Source organism: Penicillium soppii (assembly GCF_028829465.1).
Source record: "Penicillium soppii strain IBT 18220 chromosome Unknown utg000006l, whole genome shotgun sequence".
NCBI lineage: Eukaryota > Fungi > Ascomycota > Eurotiomycetes > Eurotiales > Aspergillaceae > Penicillium > Penicillium soppii.
In genome coordinates, this window is record NW_026643236.1 from 1,524,160 (window position 1) to 1,543,533 (window position 19,374).

Sequence of the window (19,374 nt, forward strand, 5' to 3'; positions counted from 1 at the left end):
ATCGTATCATTGATTAATGTATTAAGACTCAGGTATAGGTACTACAGGTAATTTATAAAACAAATAAATACAGGTTGTCACATTCCCCCAACTGTCGTATGCCAAGCTCAACGCCTTTCCGACCAAAAACCCTCACCGGGTATACAGACTTGTAAGTACAACTCCTCTTGGACTGGGATGCTCTGAATGGTGAAATGAATTGGCTTCTGGATAGGTTTCACTCTTCTGTTCAGCACCGAGACCGCTCTTTCGACCCCGCATGATCCTCCTAAACAAAGCGATAAGACCAAGTGCATAATGCTTTTCTCCCAACCACGCTGATATCAAAGGAATGGTTAAGGGCTGTGCTGAGTTGTGAGTATAATGGGACACCACCCTCCAGAAGTTTGCTGGAAACCTGGGGTGGACACACCAGACGCAATAGAGGTCTGCAGATCTACCCACACTAGATCATCCCCAGATTTATCCACTCGCGAATCTCAATCCAGGCCCTCAAATGATACTGGATCTGCAAGTGAAGCACCACGGGAACCTCGAAAATTTCTGGTCCAACCAGTGGAAACCTCGTCGAGAAGCTCTAAGACACAAGCTCCACCCCCGGAGCAGATTGCCACAGTCAAGAGCAAGCTTTGAAGGATGAATATCGACCTATCAGAAGGTTTTTACCGCAACCAGTCGAAACGACCAAGACCAGCAATAGAAGGGCCTATTCTGCCTCCGAAGTCCAAGAGCAGAACTCCTCGTCTCATACCAAGACATCGCCGGCACCGAGACGATTCAAACCCGACCTCATAGAAACCGATACCCGCTCAGTTCGAAGAGGACAATTGATTCGACTTTCACAGCGGCACAATGCCGTGGGACATTCCGCCACTTTCACAGACATCAACAAAGGCACTAGTCACTGGCCGGACAACCATCCGTCATCTGAATCGAAATTCTCATATTCCAGTCTTCTGCGTCAACAACAGGCCCGCAGACACTCATTTCGAATCCCTGAACTCCCATCAATTCCCTCTAATAGCAGCGAAGAGTCGGATGACTCCAGATCGCACTCGGAATGCACTTCACTGCCTGGGTCGTCCGGGAAAGCAACTAAGTATGAAGACGATACCAAGCTACCCCTTGAAAGCTGCGACAAGGAGCTCTCAGAATATCTGCTCTCAATTGCTGCCCGGTCCGCGCAGATGCAGTTGAAAGATCAAACCTTGGCTGCTTTTCCTAATGAACAGGTGTATGAGCCTGTTGATCATTTTGGCATTGATTATGACCGAGATTCTGAAGAGGATGTATCCCCCTTGAAATATCATCATGTCAAGTCTCGACGACAATCTTCGGCAGATTTGTCCTGGGAGCTTGAATACATGCGTCATCACAAAGAGGAGGCTGAAATGAGACTCCGGGCCATGATCACTTCTGGACAACCAGGTTTGCCTCCAGAGCATAAGAAGAATGGCCGCAGCCCGCCGATGCTTGGAAACGACATTGTCATACCCCAAAGCCTGTCACCAGAAGGAACCATATGTGAACATTCTAACATGGATATCCTGTCTCATGGTGCGCAAGAGCTGTGCACCGGCTGTGACGGTCTGTGGTGCGCAGCTCCCTGTCATGATGGTTCAAAGGGCACTGGTTTGTGGATGGGTACTTGTTCCAAAGACGAGGATCGGCCGCGGCAGGTCCATGGCCTTTTCCCCGGTATCAAAACCCCTATGCCTCGCATTGATTCAATGGGTTCCAGCAAGGGACTTAGTCCGTCACCGTCACACACCCATTTGGATCGTCTTGCAGCGTCCCCGGGGAACAATGGCCTTCGAAAACCCACAAGCCCAATCCTCCAGAAGGTCATTGAGTCTGAGTTTCATGATGGGTTCGTGACACAGATCTACAATTACCTGTCATTGGGGTACCCGTGCATTGCGCAGTACTACGACCACGAGCTCAGTCGAATATCTGGCATCTCCGTTGAAGATCTTCGTCGTGATGATTTGAACACCGATGCCAAGGGCTACGTTGTTGCACCGGAAAATGATAAAATTGCCGATGCATGTGCTCGTTGGAAAGCCCTCCGCCTCTATATTCAGGAATGGGCTCGACAAGAGCCAGGTATGGCTGAAGATGAAACCAACCTTGACAGCTGGGGACTGCCAGAGCGTAAAGGCAGTTGGGGAATTTGAATTTCGACTGACCCTGTATCGTATTCTCGAATAGCGTGCATTCGTTTCTAGCTGATGATTAACATGACTTGTTGCATATTGAAATTTTTCTAATCGAGATTTGGCCTGGCATTTGTGACGTTCCCTTTGTTCAGAATGTGAGTATGACACATGAGCAGTGTGGCATTGGCTGGTAGATATACTGTTGCGATTCGATTGAGAATGGGTGTAATTCAAGTTATACCAAGTAGCATCAAAATCCTCTTTCTCAACCATTCATACATACTGGCTAGAATGTCTGGCGACATTCTTCAATACCCCTAGTAATGATACTTATTTCTACAGGTCCTTGCGGGGCTTTTTGAGGTTCTTTGGAGATTCTTCCTAATCTCCTTCCGAACGCGAATATACAGCAGCTAACTATACTGTACATTCGTTGCAGTGGAATAAATTTGATATAAGTTTGTTTCAGACCAGGAAATGTCAAGTCATGGAATCCGCAAAATAAAAAGAAAGAGAGAGAAACAACCGTGCTCAAACAGAAATGACCCAAGTTTGCATAGTTTATTGATGCATATTCCCTTTTCGAGCCCTCTCATGAACGATACCTGGAAAGATCTTCTGCTCTGGAAGACCGGCCGCTCCCCCAACACCGGTTCCAAGAGCATTGTTACTGGGAGATGAGAACTCACCCGCGGCGACACGAGGAGATCGAGCTAAAAGAGTCGACGGAGTCGACGGGGAAGTAGGAACTTGTGTCATACCCGCAATCTCACCGTGTGAGCCATCTGTAGGGAGCTCAGGTTTGGAATTAGGTGAGGAATGATCTAGCAACGAGATATTAAAAGTCAGTGCACTGCAAACAGCTAAATCAAGGTCTTGAAGCAAATTTACCGTTTGAAGGCACCTTGTCCCCGGGCTTGCCAAGCGTTTGGTTCGCAGGAACTGAAATTGGGCCTGAAGCCTTTTGCTCTTCGGAACCATTGCTTTCGGAATATTGCTCGATTCTGCGATGGTGATATGATTAGTGCCAGTTCTTGGGCTCATGAACCGGGAACTCTGCAGAATATCTACTCACAGGGACAATTCTCCAAGCAAAGTTTCATATCGGAAGGCCTCGCGGATATCTGGAACATTACTCTTTGCAACATTGTTGCCAGAGACACCTGGGAGGGAACAGTCCGAGCCGAGCCATCGAGCCTTCAAGGAGTGCTCGAATCCACTCTGATCGACGGAATGTTTGGCGAGTTCACACATGTCGACCGCGCTGAACTTGTAGATCTGGGCTGCGACGGAGTATTCTTCAATGAGAGGTTCTTTGGTGAAAGCGAACTGCAAAGGATCATCGGTGGACAAAGACACATTGAGTCCTCGCTTGAAGAAGCTAGCACACGGGTTCTTGTCATATGTCAGGAACAGTGCATTGTTACTGAGAGGTGACATGGCAATGCCTATCTGGTCCAGATAGTAAAGGTATTGCAAAAGAGGAACCTTGCGCAGCAGAATCCCGTGACTGATACTGTGGCAGCAGAGAAAACCAACAGCCAAATGGTCTGGGTCACCTGCCTCTCCGCAATGGGGTCGAAGAACAAACGTATTGAATCCTCGGCGTTTGCGCCAATTGTTGAGAGAAGCGATATTGGCAAACATGAAGTACAGCCAGTAAGTGTATGGCGGGTTCTGTTTAGTGCTCCATTCACGGGGGATAGGATACTTTCTGTACAGCCGGCGCTCGGGCTTGCTCTCGTCGTCCACACTGTCGAATCCGACCACACGCTGGAGGAATATGTGAAGTTTCGGGTGGCTGGAAGGATCCTTCGTCACCTCGAACAGTGGTTGGAAGACATTGGTAATGACTTGCTCGTAGTTCTCCATCATGCCGCTGGCCTTATACACATCGTAGAGACGAGGCACTTGAATGAGCCAACGAACGTTAGGCGAGAAGAGTTTGTTGTCAACCACCCAAGCTGCAAGCTTGTCCCATTCTTGCAGGGAACGACCGTAGATCGAGATGCGCCATTCTACCATCTGGTATTTGCTGGATTCCAAATCGGAAATCACCTCTTTGGTGATCTCTGCCAAGTAACGGCCCTTGATGTAATTGTCGGTTTTGAGAAAGATTTCACGCAATCGGGACTCTCCAACAGGGTTGTACTTCAGATTGAATTTGTCAAAACGATGGAATGAGTCCGTGTGTGCCTGCAAAATCTGTCAGAAAAAGCCACCTTTTTGATCCAGATGCCCCAGAAAGTGGCCGAAGAGGAAGGCCGAAGAGGCAGCCCGGTTCAAAGACCAAGAAGTCCATATGTTTGGTCTACAATTGAGAGGAACAAACAGGCCAGGGGTATGACAAGGCACTTACATGCATATCCAATGTATCGATACTCAGGTCATAAGCAGTCAGATTAATGCTTTCAAAGACCTCTCTCAAGGTCAGATGTTTTCCATCACGGAACAGGACAACCTCATCCGGTGACTTTCTCATCTTGCTCTTGATGAAACGCAGCAGATGTTTCTGATTCATGCAAGCAGAATGGTGAACGTGAGTATCCACTTTACGAACATTGTAGAAGTCTCTGTGAGGGACCTTCTTACTGTCCGCCATCTCCTGATATTCATTCAATAGGGTGTATAGTTGGAACTTGCCTTCCAAGTACGAAAGACGCTTGAACGCAAAACTTTTGGCAGGTCCATCTGTCGAAACATCCACAACGGCGTCCAAGTCCATATAGAAATCACGCAGAGAAGGGATCTGGACAATGGGTTTCTGCTCATCGGCGGTTGGGTCTGATTCAAAGACCTGGTAGACACTGTTGCCGTCCAGTCTATACGTCCAAGATGATTCTCCGGGGAGAGGCATCAATTCTTCCATATCGAAGTCCTCCCCGATATCTTGGCCCATCTTTCTCTTCTTCCCGTTGAGATCGGATGGACCGCCAGCATTTCCCGGCTGATATTCTTTGCCATCATCCCACGCTGGCTCTGGGGGAGGAGGGTAGATGTCCCAATCCGGTTGGTCCCTGGGATCATTCCCAGGTCGCTGCAATGACAATTCCATATACTGATTTCGGCGGTCAAGCAAATTTTTGATCTTGCGGTAGATGGCGCTCAACTCCGAAGTCACAGCAGCATTATTCGAAGTAAAGCCACTGGCGACCTGAGCCTGACCGATCCCCAGCCCGGTACTCTGTAGGCCCTCCGAAGCTGCCTGGTATGGACCCTGCCCATGGACCGCGCCCAAAAGTGCCGCCTGGTTCTGGGCAGAGCTGCTTGCCGCCTCTTGGTCTTCTTCAAGGTAGTGAGACGCGGGATCTTGCTCTTCAGACTGTAGGTGTAGCATCGCGGGATCAGACTCTGAGACCATGAATCCCTCGCCGGTGACCTGAGTTTGGGCATTCATCGGATCTGGGAGATCGAGGGCTTCTTCGGGTTGGGGATCGGAGCGGGCAGCTGCCACGGGACTCGAAGGCAAGGTATCGCTGTTTCGTGCAGCCAACTGATGATGCTGATAGAAAAGTCTCGCCTCGGCGTGACTCATGGATTTCTCATAGGCATAGTCATAGGTTGCGGTCTTCTGCTGTCGATCTCTAGGCAGGATATCCTCAGTAGGTTGGTCTAGGGCATTGGACTTTTCCAAGGATGGAGTATCGGCAGGGCTTTGAAAACCCGGGGAAGAAGTGGCTGAATCATTGACGAATGATGCGTTGGCATTCCGGCTGGAACTGAGATCGGGTTGAGGTCCCATGACTGGGTCTGTGAGAGAAAGAAGAAAAATGCAGGTATGAAGGAGACTATTGCATAACTTGGGTCGCACCGCCTAATTGTGATCCGTCTGAGAGATCGAGGTGGTCCAGTAAGACAATAGTGTTAGAGGAAAAGAAAAGAAAAGGGAATAGAAGAAAACAAAGCAAAATGTTAAAAATGTATATAAATATATAAATATATTATCTCGAGAAGAAAAAAAAAATCGAGTTCAAGTTCTCCCCACCCGCCGGTGAGAGAGGCTCTGAAGGAAAAGAGCCCAGAGAGAGTCCAGATCAATGAGTTGTTAGGAGAAAGGTACTTATCAAGTACTTACGATCTTGAAATTACATAGGTAACTATATGTACCTAGGTGTAGCTTCATTCTCTATACTTGAATTTATTATTATTATTTGAATAACATCAATTTAGAGTATGATATATCAATTTATTATACTGTCACTCTATAATCTATTGCCATTTCTAATTTAGTCAATTCTTCATTGAATTTCAGAAACTATTTCTATGATTTTTGGATTTGTTGAACTGTTAAGGAATTGAAACGATCTGAACTAGGACGATGTACCCCTGAAGTACCCCCGATTACTCCGTACACCTTATTAATTACTAGGCATCAACTTCAACTCTTTCTCTCTTCATCTTTAGACTTCACATCGTGTTCTCTTCATATTCTTCATATTCTTCCTTTTCTCACACATTTTTATATTCTCCATACTCTCTGTATTTCTCTCCTCAAACCCTCGAAACGTTCACCTATCGCTTCCGCCTTTCGGTCAGTCCACTTGTTTACATACCCCATTGCGGGCTACGTCAATCAATCATCCTTCTCCTATCTGTTAATTCACAACTTGTCGCACCACACGTCCACTTGGAAATTTACCTTTCCACGACTTATTACTGACAGCTCGTCCCATCATACACAGGTCATACTGTGAATTAGCAAAAAATCAAAAAAGCAAAAAGCAAAAACTACATCCTCCCACGTGGTCCCATCGAGCTTCCCTTTTCCTCCCCCCGCCTACCCGGAAGCCATGGCATCTCTCAACCTCTCGTCCAATGGCCCCTCGATATCAAAGAGTTACCAAACAGTGGTAAATGCACCTCCTCCATCGGCAAATGGAGGTTCCCCAACTGCTGGTCAATGGGCCGTCTTCTCAGTTTCTACCCCGCTTGTCAGCGCTTTCCAGCAGGATGCAGGCAAGGAGAGTATCCTCAAGGTCCAGACCTCTGGAGGTTAGTGAATGAAAGAATCCATCATTGAATCTAACTTTTGTTTAATAATTTATATTAGAGGGTGAATTGGCCGATCTCATCGAGGAATTCTCCGAAGGACGAGTGCAATTCGCCTATGTAAAGGTGACGGACCCCAACACCGGTCTCCCCAAGAACGTCCTCATTGGATGGTGTGGAGAAGGTGTGCCAGAACGAACAAAGGGTTATTTCACCAGCCACCTGGCTACCGTCGCCAAGTTCCTCCATGTGAGTTTCCCCTTTCGCAACGGGTGTGATGGCATGGACTAATCTGGGGTAAACAGGGATATCATGTGCAAATTACAGCCCGTGCAGACGGAGATTTGACACCCGAGGGAATTATCAAGCGAGTGGCAGATTCATCCGGTTCTAAGTATTCAGTAGGCGAGTCTTCTGCTCCGCCTCCTGCCCTTCGGCCTGCGGTGGCCAGCAAGCCTGCTTTCACACCCACTCGATCTGGAGGGATTGCACCCAACCCCGTTTCCCGCGTGCAGCCTACTTCAAGGGCCAATGTGGACGATGATGGATGGGGTGCTGATGCTCCTCCAGTTACTCGCACCCAACTGGAGAAGGTCCAGCCAGCTTACCAGCCCACCAGAGTGAACTTGCAAGAACTGAAGTCAAACCCTACAGCTACTCGTCAGTCCGCTGCTGCCTCCTCGAATGATGCTGGAGATGTGGTTCGGGGCGGATATCAGCCAGTGGGTAAAGTCGATATTGCCGCAATTCGAAGGCAAGCGGCCGAAGCTGGTAACCTGAAGGACGAGCGTCCAGCCACCGTCAAGGGCTCCTATGAACCGGTTGGAAAGGTTGATATTGGTGCTATTCGTGCAAGGGCACAGAAGCCCGAGGGTGCCAGCGGCAACGTTGCACCAAGCCCTGCTGTCAACGAGCCTGCCACAACGTTACCCGAACGACCTGTGCCATCTACTGCCTCGGGCCGCCTGACAGACCTGCCGAAACCCAAGATTGCCAACAAGTTTGGTGGCGGTCCCTCCTTCCCCGGAACAAAGCCGCCTCTCCCCGCTGGTCTGGACTCGAAGCCGACCGCAAGTGCGCAGATTGGTGCTGCTAGCCGAACTTTCGCCGACGAGGGTGGAAAGACTCCTGCTCAAATCTGGGCTGAGCGCAAAGCCAAAGAGCGCGGAGCGGCTCCAAGCTCTGGAGGTGCTGAGTCTGTCCCCGCCCCGATCCAAAACCAGCCTAGTGGAGGCGAATGGAAGAGCGGGTATGCTGGCAAGTCCTGGGCTACCGTTCAGACTGCCCGCGAAAAGTCGCATTTGCCCGAACAGGAGGTGGATGCCCGGGCTAATGACCAGCCTGAGGAGCAACCACAACCTCATGTGAGAGAAGTCCGTGATCAATTTGCCCAAGAAACCCCCGCGCCTCCAGCTCCTCCCATCCCTCAGGCCAGTCGCCCTGTTCCTGTGCCGGGGCTGCCCTCTGTCACCGAGCCCGAGCGCCCTCATGATGCTCAGCAGGTGCTTCCATCGCCTCCACCCCAGCCTCGCTCGCCATCACCTCCCAGCTCACCTGAGCGTGACAACTCGCCCATTCGAATTGCTATGCCGGTTGCCCAAAGTGCCCCCGATGCCACTGAGGTTGCTGATGCCCACGAGGAGCAGCACTCTCCGCCCCCTGCCATGCCTATCAGGAGTCTGCAGGAAATTGTTCCGGATGAGACACAATTGGAGGATGATTCTCATGACCTTGGCCGTGCTGCGGCTGAGGCTACCGTGCCTGAACCCGAGCAAACTCAGGGTGGACCACGGGCTCAGATCCAGTACGACTACGAGAAGGCCGAGGACAATGAGATCGAACTCCGTGAGGGCGAGTTTGTGACCGAGATCGAAATGGTGGATGAGGATTGGTGGGTGGGTGTTAACTCTCAGGGCGAGCGTGGTCTCTTCCCAGCCAACTATGTCGAAATTGTGGAAGATGAGGCTGCACACGCGCCAGCACCTGTTCATCAGCCTGAGAACATCCCTGCCCCCGCTCCTGCTGCTGTTCCTGCTGCTATTCCTCCTCCCCCCACGCCCGCCGCGGCCCCGACAGCTGCTCCGTCCAAGGGTCCTTCTGCCACAGCTTTATATGATTACGAGGCTGCTGAAGACAACGAGATCAGCTTCCCTGAAAATGCAAAGATCTCCAACGTGGTAAGTGGACTCCTCTCCAGTTGATTGTTCCCTCTCTCCTTTCCCCCAAAATATACACTGTGCTAACTATGTCAATTCTTTAGGAATTCCCCGATGATGATTGGTGGCTTGGTGAATACAATGGCGCACGAGGACTCTTCCCTGCCAACTATGTTCAACTGGATGAGTGATTGGATCATGATTTGACCTCAACCTTCGCAATGTTACCTTATTCTGTGTTTCTTTTCACTTTTCAAACTAGACTTGGTTGTGTATTCTGTGATTCACACCGGTATGAAAATGCCAAGTTCAATACAAATCCAAATTACGAAAGCATGAATCTTTGAGGCATTACAAACTGCGTTGTAATATATATATTGTTCACATATAGATGCCCACATATCATTTAACTAACTAATAACAAGTTGACGCTCCTAAGTGAAATCCCAAATCATCTACGTCAGAGCATTATGTCAGCATCACGTGTGCCGAAAAAGTGGCCATAAACAGAGTGTAGAAGCCGAAGGGCTTAGGCCTACCTGCACGCGACTTCATTTGCGCGTATTTCCCCTCGTTTCACGAATCCTTGTCCCTCGATTTACACAGGAACTTCGGTTCCCTCAAACACATCATGGCATCGTTGGGCGAGGATCTGCTCGTGACAGTGAACAAGCTCCAGGATTTGGTGTTTAATACCATTGGAAATGATTCTCTAGATCTGCCCCAAATTGTGAGTCTTACTAAACCTAGAGTTGCCGAAAAGTAAACTCACTTGATGTCCTGAACTAATCCCCTTCTCAGGTCGTTGTTGGTTCGCAATCATCCGGAAAGTCTTCGGTCCTAGAGAATATAGTTGGGAGGGACTTCCTTCCCAGAGGCAGCGGAATTGTCACTCGACGGCCGCTCATTCTTCAACTTATCAACGTTCCCAGTGAACGCGATGATAAACCCGAATCCGATGAGGTCCACATCCCCCACACGGCCGCCAGTGTTGCCGGTCAACACGAATGGGCCGAGTTTCACCACTTGCCAGGACGCAAGTTCGATGACTTTGCGCAAGTGAAGCAAGAGATCGAAGCGGAGACGGCAAGGATTGCGGGAAGTAACAAAGGAATCAACAGACAGCCCATCAACCTGAAGATCTTCTCGCCTCATGTGCTGAACCTGACGCTGGTGGATTTGCCCGGATTGACAAAGGTACCCATTGGCGACCAACCCTCCGATATCGAGAAACAAACGCGCACCCTGATTCTGGAATATATCGCCAAGCCGAACAGCATAATTCTTGCGGTCTCTCCAGCCAATGTCGATTTGGTCAACTCCGAGGCGCTGAAGCTCGCTCGCCAGGTGGATGCCATGGGCCGGAGGACAATTGGTGTCCTATCCAAGTTGGATCTCATGGATCATGGTACAAACGCCATGGACATCCTGTCCGGACGTGTGTATCCATTGAAGCTTGGTTTCATTGGTGTTGTCAATCGATCACAGCAGGATATCCAGTCTGGCAAGTCTCTCTCTGACGCCTTGCGGGCTGAATCGGAATTTTTCAGACATCACCCAGCTTATCGAAACATGGCGAACCGATGCGGAACGCATTTCTTGGCCAAGACATTGAACACAACACTTATGTCGCATATTCGAGACCGCCTGCCAGACATTAAGGCTCGATTGAATACTCTTATGGGTCAGACTCAACAGGAGCTGGCCAGCTATGGAAACAAGCAGTTTAGCGGCGAAGAGCACCGTGGATCATTGATTCTTCAACAGATGACCAGATTTGCTGCCTCATTCATCTCTTCTATCGACGGAACTTCATCGGAGATCTCTACTAAGGAGCTTTGCGGCGGAGCTCGGATTTACTACATTTTCAACTCTGTCTTTGGAAACTCCCTAGAGACCATCGACCCCACCCACAATCTGACCGTTTCCGACATCCGAACGGCCATCCGCAACTCGACAGGTCCTCGTCCCAGTCTGTTTGTCCCCGAATTAGCCTTTGATTTGCTGGTCAAGCCCCAGATCAAGCTCCTTGAATCGCCTAGTCAGCGATGCGTGGAACTGGTCTATGAAGAACTCATCAAGATCTGTCACACATGTGGCAACCAAGAACTCCTGCGATTCCCCCGTCTCCAAGGAAAGCTGATTGAGGTGGTATCCGACCTTCTTCGTGAGCGCCTCGGGCCTTGCTCCAGCTATGTGGAATCTTTGATCTCTATTCAAAGAGCCTATATCAACACCAACCACCCTAACTTCCTCGGTGCCGCCGCCGCCATGTCTTCCATCATCCAAAACAAGCAGGACGAAGAGAGGAAAGCTGTCCTGGCAGAGGAGAAGCGAAAGCGCGAGAAGCGCCGCCAAAAGGAACTGGGAGCTCCCAATGGCACAGGAGGTCCTGACGAGGAAGAAGAAAAAAGCCTTCCTCATCGAACGCAGTCCACTAAGGGCTCGCGGAGCTTGTCCCCTCACGTCGGTCGTGCGGGCGAGAATGGCATCGCTGCGACTCTGAATGGCGCTCACTCCAACCATGCCGGATTTGGCGTTGGTTCAAACACTGCTCGTGATTCCTTCCTTAACTACTTCTTCGGTAAGGAGGGCACACAAAACACAGCAATCCCATCAGCTGGCCTGGGCTCACACCGCTCGAACCCCTATCCTACCGAACCTAGTATCAGCCAGAGCATTCGGCGTGCCGAGGTTAGGTCTCCGGTTGTACCAGTCGAGGAATACACCGCACCCCCCGAGTTTGGTGGTGATTTATCTAACTTCGTAAGCTCTGCAAGACCGATCCATTTGTCCAAATTTCCGACTAACCTTTATAGCCCCATGAGAACACCGAGCCCGCACTCACCGATCGTGAATTGCTCGAATGCGAGCTCATTCAGCGCTTGATTTCATCATACTTTGCCATCGTCCGGGAGACAATTGCAGACCAAGTCCCGAAGGCAGTCATGCATCTTCTTGTCAACCACTGCAAGGATGTTGTGCAGAACAGACTCGTCAGTGAACTCTATAAAGAAGATCTTTTCAGCGAGCTTCTCTATGAAGATGATGGCATCAAGGCCGAGAGAGAGAAGTGCGAGAAGCTATTGGAGACATACAAAGAAGCTGCCAAGATTGTCGGGGAGGTGTTATAGATCAAGAGCTTATGTTTTGCTTTTTAGTCGAGCTGAATTACTGCGTCTGTCTCAATTATGTACAATTATCGTCTGCACATGATATCGATATGTCTTTTCCCAAGCAAAACTGAATTCGAAGATGTAACGATGGTAATGATGGTAGTCAATGATGGTTTTCAACAAATAATTCGCATATTGTATACCCGGAAATGGGATGCAAATGCCCCGATAATACCCCCGACATGCTAGTTTCTTTAAAAAAGAAAACCAACTGCCATCACTGTACTTTTCTTTTCGCTGCACTTCTCAAACGCGCACCTTCGAATCCATACAGTCCACCACCAACAAACACCAGGGCGGCACCAATCAATACACCCCCGGCCAAATGATTCCCAAACAGATAAATCGACAAGAGTAACGAGACCAGTTTGCGGACATTCAGCACAATAGTCACAGTCAGCGAACTGGATTTGGCAGATAAAAGATGCACCCCTCGAATACACAGGTACTGGGTCAAAGCATTCATCGCAAGATACGCGACTTGAACAGGAATCTGCGCCAGCAAGTCCGCAACAATACCATACTTGACCAATCCAAACACCTGCACGCCATCCTGTACCAAAGAAGGCGACGCCATAACAACCCGCCACTGCCTAGCCAACTGCCCCCAACTTGTAAAGAAAAGTGGTAAAGACAACGCATGGGAATAGAAAAGCGCCTCCTTCCAATGATCTCGTCCATACTTTGCGTACAGTCGATCAGCATATATTCCCTGGAAAGCAGAGAGGACCATGGCAAGTGCCAAAATGGTAAATCCCGTAACAGTCGTCATGATATCAGTATCCGTCTCTGCTTTCAGAGAACCCTTCGCCTGCGCATCGGCCATGGCCGCCGCTGCAACGCCAATTGTCAGCATTCCCACTGAGGCAATCTGGCCGGTGGAATAACGGCGGCCGTTGTAGATATAGCCGATTATCATTGAGGCTACTGGGCCGGCAGAGCGGAGGATGATATGCAGTGGGATTGAGATTCTATATGCAAAGGCCCAGTTGTTGAGGAGGTTAACTGTTAGGAAGTAGGCTGTGTAGATGATCCATGATTTAAGGGGGATGGCGCGGGGTTTGATGAAGAGGGCTTTGAGACCCGAGGAGGGAGATAGGAAGTGAGGGAGTGTGAAGAGGGCGCAGATGATGAATTGGGCGAATGTTATAAGGGGTCCTTTGTAGGTGTTAGTATAGATGTTGTTCTTGTTTTTATTGTGGAGGTGGTGGTTGCTTACCGGCTGTTGGTTGTTCTCTGTTGATTTGTTAGCAATTGCTGTAGAAGTTGAAATATTTGACTTACTTGATAATCGCTTCCAGTGCAAAGACCTAAATACACATTAGTCTCGTTCCAACGAAGCTTAAAATAACGCACATTGGCACAACAGCCTCCAAAGATTAAAGAAACCATCATGGCCATATTCGTCCAGCTGGGCACGACCGCATGGGCAGCGGCCGCAACCAGGCCCGGAGCATCCTTTTTCAATTGAGCATAGTCAACCTTGTCCCAGGAATGAGAAGAGACAAGGTCTGCAATTTTGTCCGTGTTCAGAGTTGAGACTCGTGATCGATTGATCGGGTATTCGTGTCCTCGTTTTGAGGCGTCATTGTCATTGAGCATTCTGTGACTGTTAGTGTATTCTTCTAGAAATTAGGCATTGATTTTAGCATACTTTCTATTCTTTTTCTAATGAATTGCAAATGCAACAGTGTGGGAATGGACAAGGACTTGAGAAGCTGAAGCTGAAGATAAGATAAATATCACGGGGTTCGGAAATAAGCCGGTGTTTAGCTACTACTTTCTATAGGTTCCATAGCTACACATGTAAGTATACACATATGAAAGAGTACAGTCTATTTGTTTAGAGATCTTCTTTTGATTATTTTACATCAATCCACAATATCATCATCACTGAGGATCAACTTCTCTTCTTCTCCATGAGATGAAATCACCCGTAGAGTTGACTCCGTATCCTCAATCTCATCATTGCGAATGCCATTTCCAACACTGGTGATCTTATTCAGTTGCCACCAATCTGGGTCTTGTCTTCGAATGACAGCCATATAGGGCAATTGATGAAGCAGCAGATCATGCCGAGGCATCATGGTGGTCACACTTTCACTTTGATTTTGAGCCGAATCAGATCTTCCAACTTGCAGACTCTTCCAGGAACTGACGCCTGTGAGTTCGGAAGTTTGAGACTGTTGCAATGGATTGAGAAGTCTATTGGACCATGAGTCCACCAATCCATCGATTTCTTCCGCCTCCCTCCATAGTCGTAGAGAAGTAGGATAGAACATCTTGTGGGCATCTCCAGCCCGCCGTCCACCGTTACCAACCTTCCTCCTGACCGGATATGGCAGCGCAAACAACAGTCCCCGCGCCGCAACCTGAAAACTCATTTCCTCCTGCCGGAGAACGTCAATACCGCTGCCGAAAGTGTTGATTCCCGTTCCTATCCCAGTGCGAGCACCTCCAGATTTCCGATCCGCACTGAGAATATCGCTATCAGAGAGCGCCTCGATGCAATCGCCAAAAGTATCGGTGAACTCATCGCCCTCGCAGGACGGGATATAATTCTCATGAAGGGCGCTGACAAAAGTCGAGATATCGGTTCCGGTCTCATCGACCAGCTCATTAACCATTACCTGTGAAGTTTTCGGTCGATGACAGTGGTGCAAGTAATCCGGTGGAGGTGGAAGAATGTCAAAACTATCATCGTCTATCAGACTTGGGTCCATGCGTTTGTTGTATAAGATTTTTCCAACAGCATGGAACATGCCCAGACTGGCTTCTCTCTGCGTGATCAACTTAAGAGACTCTTTTTCCATTGCCGTAAGCGCGAACTCGCCACGAGTCTTCTTCGAAACACTTCCTCCCCAATTCCCGTCATCATCACCTTTCAAACAAAGAAATTCGAGGGACGAAATGGCACTGCGGATATCTCCAATTTCAGAGATCCGATCAAGAACGCTGGGACCAGGGATCTGCATGCGTCTCGACTCCCTTGCCTCTTTATCCAAAATTGACCGCAGAGCCTTGTACATGAAAGTAGGCGCGATGGCATTGAAATCCAAGATTGTCGTCCCAGGATGGTTATATACCGTCGGTCCCAGTAAACGGTGCACAGTCAGGTTATCAGAAACCGACGACGCAGACCCCAGCAAAGTCTCCGAAACAATGATCACGACAGGCGGATGGCTCAATCCGCGCGCATGATCAGTTCTTGCACCGGCTAAGTATCGCTGGAGAGAAGTCTGGAAAGCCATGAGGGCAGTAGATCGGCCCAGGATGGAAGGAAACTCCTCGATGAGCAGGATACGCTTATCGTGTTGAAGATGGTCATCAAGATCCAGACCACCAAACTTGTCACCTCGGCCTAGAAAGTCCTCAAAGACAGCGCTCATGGACTGATAGCTGCTCGAGCCGAAATCCGACGCCGGTGGATTCTTCCATTCGATGATGTCGTAGCCTATTGATTCGGATAAAAGTGATATCGTCGTCGTTTTTCCGCTTCCTGCTGGTCCTCGGAGGGCAAGTAATCTCTGCAGAGTTTCAGTATGAGGATCATAACATACGAGCTGTAACTCACCTCCGAACGCCTCCCAGAAAAGGCATCTTCCAGCCAGGAGCGCACATCCGAGACTTTCTTCTTATGAACGGCCAATTCAGTTACTGATGCCGGTGCGTATCGCTGAGACCATGGTCTCTTATCTGCGATTTGCACGGACTGCTTAATATCCGTGATCGTGCTCGGTAGGAGAAACCGCTTCGTCTTCTTAGCCGGCGCCTTGAGCTTGGGTTTTGGTTTTGATTTTGAATTGAGGGGCAGTTTTGTGCATTGTGCACTCGAGGTGGCACGCTCATTTGCTAGGTGTTGTGTGAAGATCTCATCGTAGGAATCGTAGTCGTCTTCAATGTTGAGATCGACATCATCCGTTACTGGAGTCGGAGTTAATTTCTCGATCTTGGTCCATCGTTGGCTTTCTGTTGCGGGTTTAAAGAAGCTGTGTAGGGATTTTGATTTGTCTGGGGAGGACTTTGGCTTTTGCGGGGAGGCTGTTGGGAGTCGTTGTTTTGGTCGTGTGGAGAATGCGAAGGGGGAGGTTGGTTCTATTGCTTCTATTGGGGACGAGGAACTGTCGATGACTGTGGGCTTTGCTTTGCGCTTCGACTTGGGCTTTTCATCTTCTGATCTGCGTTGTCGTTTTGCGGGTCGATCCATTGTGAGTTGAAGGGAAGTCTGAGATATGAAGATCCGATAAGCTTATGACGCCAAGAATCTACATCTACTTCTATACTTGGGACCTGACAACTTCACTTCTACGGAGTACACAACTTAAGAACTTGGCATAGTTACATATATATTGTATAGCTATATGGTCATATTTTTGGACTTCTGTATTAATGAAAATTGACATTATGTTAATCGAATTCACAACGGGTATATTGACAGTGAGAAAAAAAAAGAAAGAAGGAAAGAAAACAAGTCTATGCACCCCCAAACACATCATAGTAATAATCTTCATCTAATCCCTCCCTTGCCGGAACCTGTGGTGCCTCGCCTGCAAAAGTAGCATCATCAAAGCGAACATTGAGCAGTCGAATCTTCAATCCATAGTTGCTAACCAACTCAATCAGTTTATTCGTCTCCGCCGTGATAGGCTGTTGGTTAAGTAGCATCAGTAGACCATCCAACCACTCGGACGCAATGCTGTGCGACGAGGGTCGCAGGGTAAGCAGGATCGCCTCTTTTTGGGTTGTCCTGCTGGCTGAACGGGCGTGACTGGCACCTTTTCCATGACTGCTGGGGGAGGGGGCGTAGCCATGGATGGTGATTTTGGTAGCGGGTTGACGAGATGTTTTGACTGTTGCAGAGGAGGAGTGGTCATTTGCCGAAACATTGGAGACAACAGAGGAGACGATGGAGAGGTCGACTGGGATTGTTAGTACTTGGCCAAGAGACACAGTATGAGAAACTCACTTTTCTCAGGGAGAGTATCCAACTCCGGCGGTCGGTCACCCATGAGATCGAACGATCCAAAGTGCAAATATCGTCGATTATGCGAAAGTTGAGCATATTGATAGGTTGCAGAGTTCGGGCCCTCGGATTTGTGATCCAGCGCAAACCAACAACCCTGGAGCAAAGATCGAATACGTTGCTCTTTCACAAACTGCAAAGCCTCATGATGCAGTTCCTCGCGCACTTGACGCAAATGCTGACCCCAAGCATCCTCATACGTAAGTTCCAGAAGTTCCATTTGTAACCCGCGCAATCGGTTATATTCGAAATCAGCCAGTTCCTCCTCGACATCCTGAACATCCTTTGTCCGATCCGCGCCGCCGACAACGGACTCAATGAGAATCCTCACAAGTTCAACCAACTTATCCAAATCCTCTGCTTCGGCAGCTGTAGCCTTCCACAGACGGAAGAAAGCCTGTAATCCGGCGACATGTAGGCGCGTCCAGTGTAACAGTAGCGGCTGGAACAGTTTATCGAAACCAGTGCGAGACTCGGAAATGAAAGCCTTCGTGTCGTCCATTTCAGACTTGTCAACCTCGAAATGCTCATAGAGAATAGATGTGACAGCCAAGGAAGCCCGCGCAATCGGACACCGCTGTCGCGCAGGCTTGGTAGAGTGTTCTAAGAGTAATTTCTGGAATTCATCTCCATGACTCCGGACATAATCCGCCAAATCCATGATACCAAGGAATCCAACCTCGTAGAATTCCCCAGCCGGACTCTCCGACTCAAACCCAAGCCGCCTCCACTTCTCGGGATGATGTCTTCTCGACCTTTTCTCATCGCCCTCCTCCTCACTCTTTTCAGGTTTACTAGCCAAATGAATGCCCTTTAGCGCACGTCGATGTTCGGGTTTTTCCTGATTGACAGGAATATCCCGCCACTTGCGCAGCAGGACTTTCGTCAAAGACTGGAATTCCATAAGCGGATGCGCAAGGTCTTGCAGAGCAGGATCCTGCATCAGCACATAAACCGCTCTGATAACGCCTAGATCCTGCAATTTCTGAATGAATTTCGGCCACTCGGCCTCGGAGTCGTGGGTGATGGAGTCGCGCATGAGTGAGTTGATTAATTGCAGCGCATTGGCGCACAGGGCATGATCGGCGGAGGAGAGTCTGCTCACTAGCATCTCGAGGAATTGAGGGTATATAGCGATAGCGGGTTTGAGGGCGCGGAACCCGGAGAGGTCTGGGGAGCGCGTGCTTGAGGGGTGGGAGACGATCGAGACTAGGATTGACATTGCTCCGCGGAGAATATTGACAAGAGGGTGAGTGACGATTAATTCGACAATCTAGATGTCTTGGGCTTAGCAATTTGGTCTTGTTTATGATTGTCCGCAAGGCGGATTGAACCACTCACCCGCTCAACCAGCTCTTGGTCCACACACTCCCACCCCTTGTCGACATCTAAGAGGCGCGAGAAGCTTGTCAGACTATATGCGAGAGTATTGCCACTTGCGTGGAGAGTCAGGTAGCGTAATCGCAGCAGACCTCCATCTGAGATGAACATGTCTGCGAAGGATGGATCGCCAATGTTAGATTGGAGCTTGAAAACAGCCATTTTGCGCACGGCATCTTCATCGCTTCCCAGGCGCTCAATGAGCTCGGGGACGTTGACTGTTTCCATTTTTCCCCTTGAGTAGAAACAGTTCATGCGGAGAAGAAGTTCGGGAGAAAGATCAGGGGCTGTGGGGCAGTTGGAATCCGAGGATCTTTAATTTATTACTACTACTCTATGTATGACTACGTAGTTACTAGTTACTAACTAGTAGTGAATTAGCTATTAGATAGTTATATAACTAGCTGACGATAACTAGTACCTATCTAAGTGCTGATTATATACTTGGTTGCTTGGTTATTTTCTCATATGTTATTGCTATTCAATGTTTA

The 19,374-nt window shown here is 49.0% G+C and overlaps 7 protein-coding genes across 7 annotated transcripts; 3 read left to right on the plus strand and 4 right to left on the minus strand.

Moving 5' to 3' along the window:
• Positions 1-363: 363 nt before the first annotated feature.
• Positions 364-2,177, plus strand: N7529_007925 (uncharacterized protein; the record flags this gene model as incomplete). The annotated part of the gene is made up of 2 exons (XM_057243452.1): positions 364-622; positions 676-2,177. 2 exons carry the CDS (start codon positions 364-366, stop codon positions 2,175-2,177), a joined length of 1,761 nt encoding a protein of 586 aa, XP_057094990.1.
• A 543-nt stretch (positions 2,178-2,720) lies between these two features.
• Positions 2,721-5,901, minus strand: N7529_007926 (uncharacterized protein; the record flags this gene model as incomplete). The annotated part of the gene is made up of 4 exons (XM_057243453.1): positions 2,721-2,983; positions 3,051-3,163; positions 3,235-4,355; positions 4,519-5,901. The coding sequence occupies 4 exons, from the start codon at positions 5,899-5,901 to the stop codon at positions 2,721-2,723; spliced, it is 2,880 nt and encodes a 959-aa protein (XP_057094991.1).
• Positions 5,902-6,949: 1,048 nt separating this feature from the next.
• On the plus strand, positions 6,950-9,495 carry N7529_007927 (putative actin binding protein; the record flags this gene model as incomplete). Its single annotated transcript, XM_057243454.1, has 4 exons — positions 6,950-7,151; positions 7,210-7,397; positions 7,454-9,325; positions 9,409-9,495. The coding sequence occupies 4 exons, from the start codon at positions 6,950-6,952 to the stop codon at positions 9,493-9,495; spliced, it is 2,349 nt and encodes a 782-aa protein (XP_057094992.1).
• A 440-nt stretch (positions 9,496-9,935) lies between these two features.
• On the plus strand, positions 9,936-12,438 carry N7529_007928 (dynamin-related GTPase DNM1; the record flags this gene model as incomplete). The annotated part of the gene is made up of 3 exons (XM_057243455.1): positions 9,936-10,034; positions 10,106-12,070; positions 12,124-12,438. The coding sequence occupies 3 exons, from the start codon at positions 9,936-9,938 to the stop codon at positions 12,436-12,438; spliced, it is 2,379 nt and encodes a 792-aa protein (XP_057094993.1).
• A 259-nt stretch (positions 12,439-12,697) lies between these two features.
• N7529_007929 (uncharacterized protein) lies at positions 12,698-14,082 on the minus strand (the record flags this gene model as incomplete). The annotated part of the gene is made up of 4 exons (XM_057243456.1): positions 12,698-13,638; positions 13,700-13,716; positions 13,765-13,790; positions 13,837-14,082. The coding sequence occupies 4 exons, from the start codon at positions 14,080-14,082 to the stop codon at positions 12,698-12,700; spliced, it is 1,230 nt and encodes a 409-aa protein (XP_057094994.1).
• Positions 14,083-14,351: 269 nt separating this feature from the next.
• N7529_007930 (uncharacterized protein) lies at positions 14,352-16,687 on the minus strand (the record flags this gene model as incomplete). Its single annotated transcript, XM_057243457.1, has 2 exons — positions 14,352-16,007; positions 16,055-16,687. The coding sequence occupies 2 exons, from the start codon at positions 16,685-16,687 to the stop codon at positions 14,352-14,354; spliced, it is 2,289 nt and encodes a 762-aa protein (XP_057094995.1).
• Positions 16,688-16,953: 266 nt separating this feature from the next.
• On the minus strand, positions 16,954-19,111 carry N7529_007931 (ELMO/CED-12 family protein; the record flags this gene model as incomplete). The annotated part of the gene is made up of 3 exons (XM_057243458.1): positions 16,954-17,399; positions 17,447-18,776; positions 18,845-19,111. 3 exons carry the CDS (start codon positions 19,109-19,111, stop codon positions 16,954-16,956), a joined length of 2,043 nt encoding a protein of 680 aa, XP_057094996.1.
• Positions 19,112-19,374: the final 263 nt, after the last annotated feature.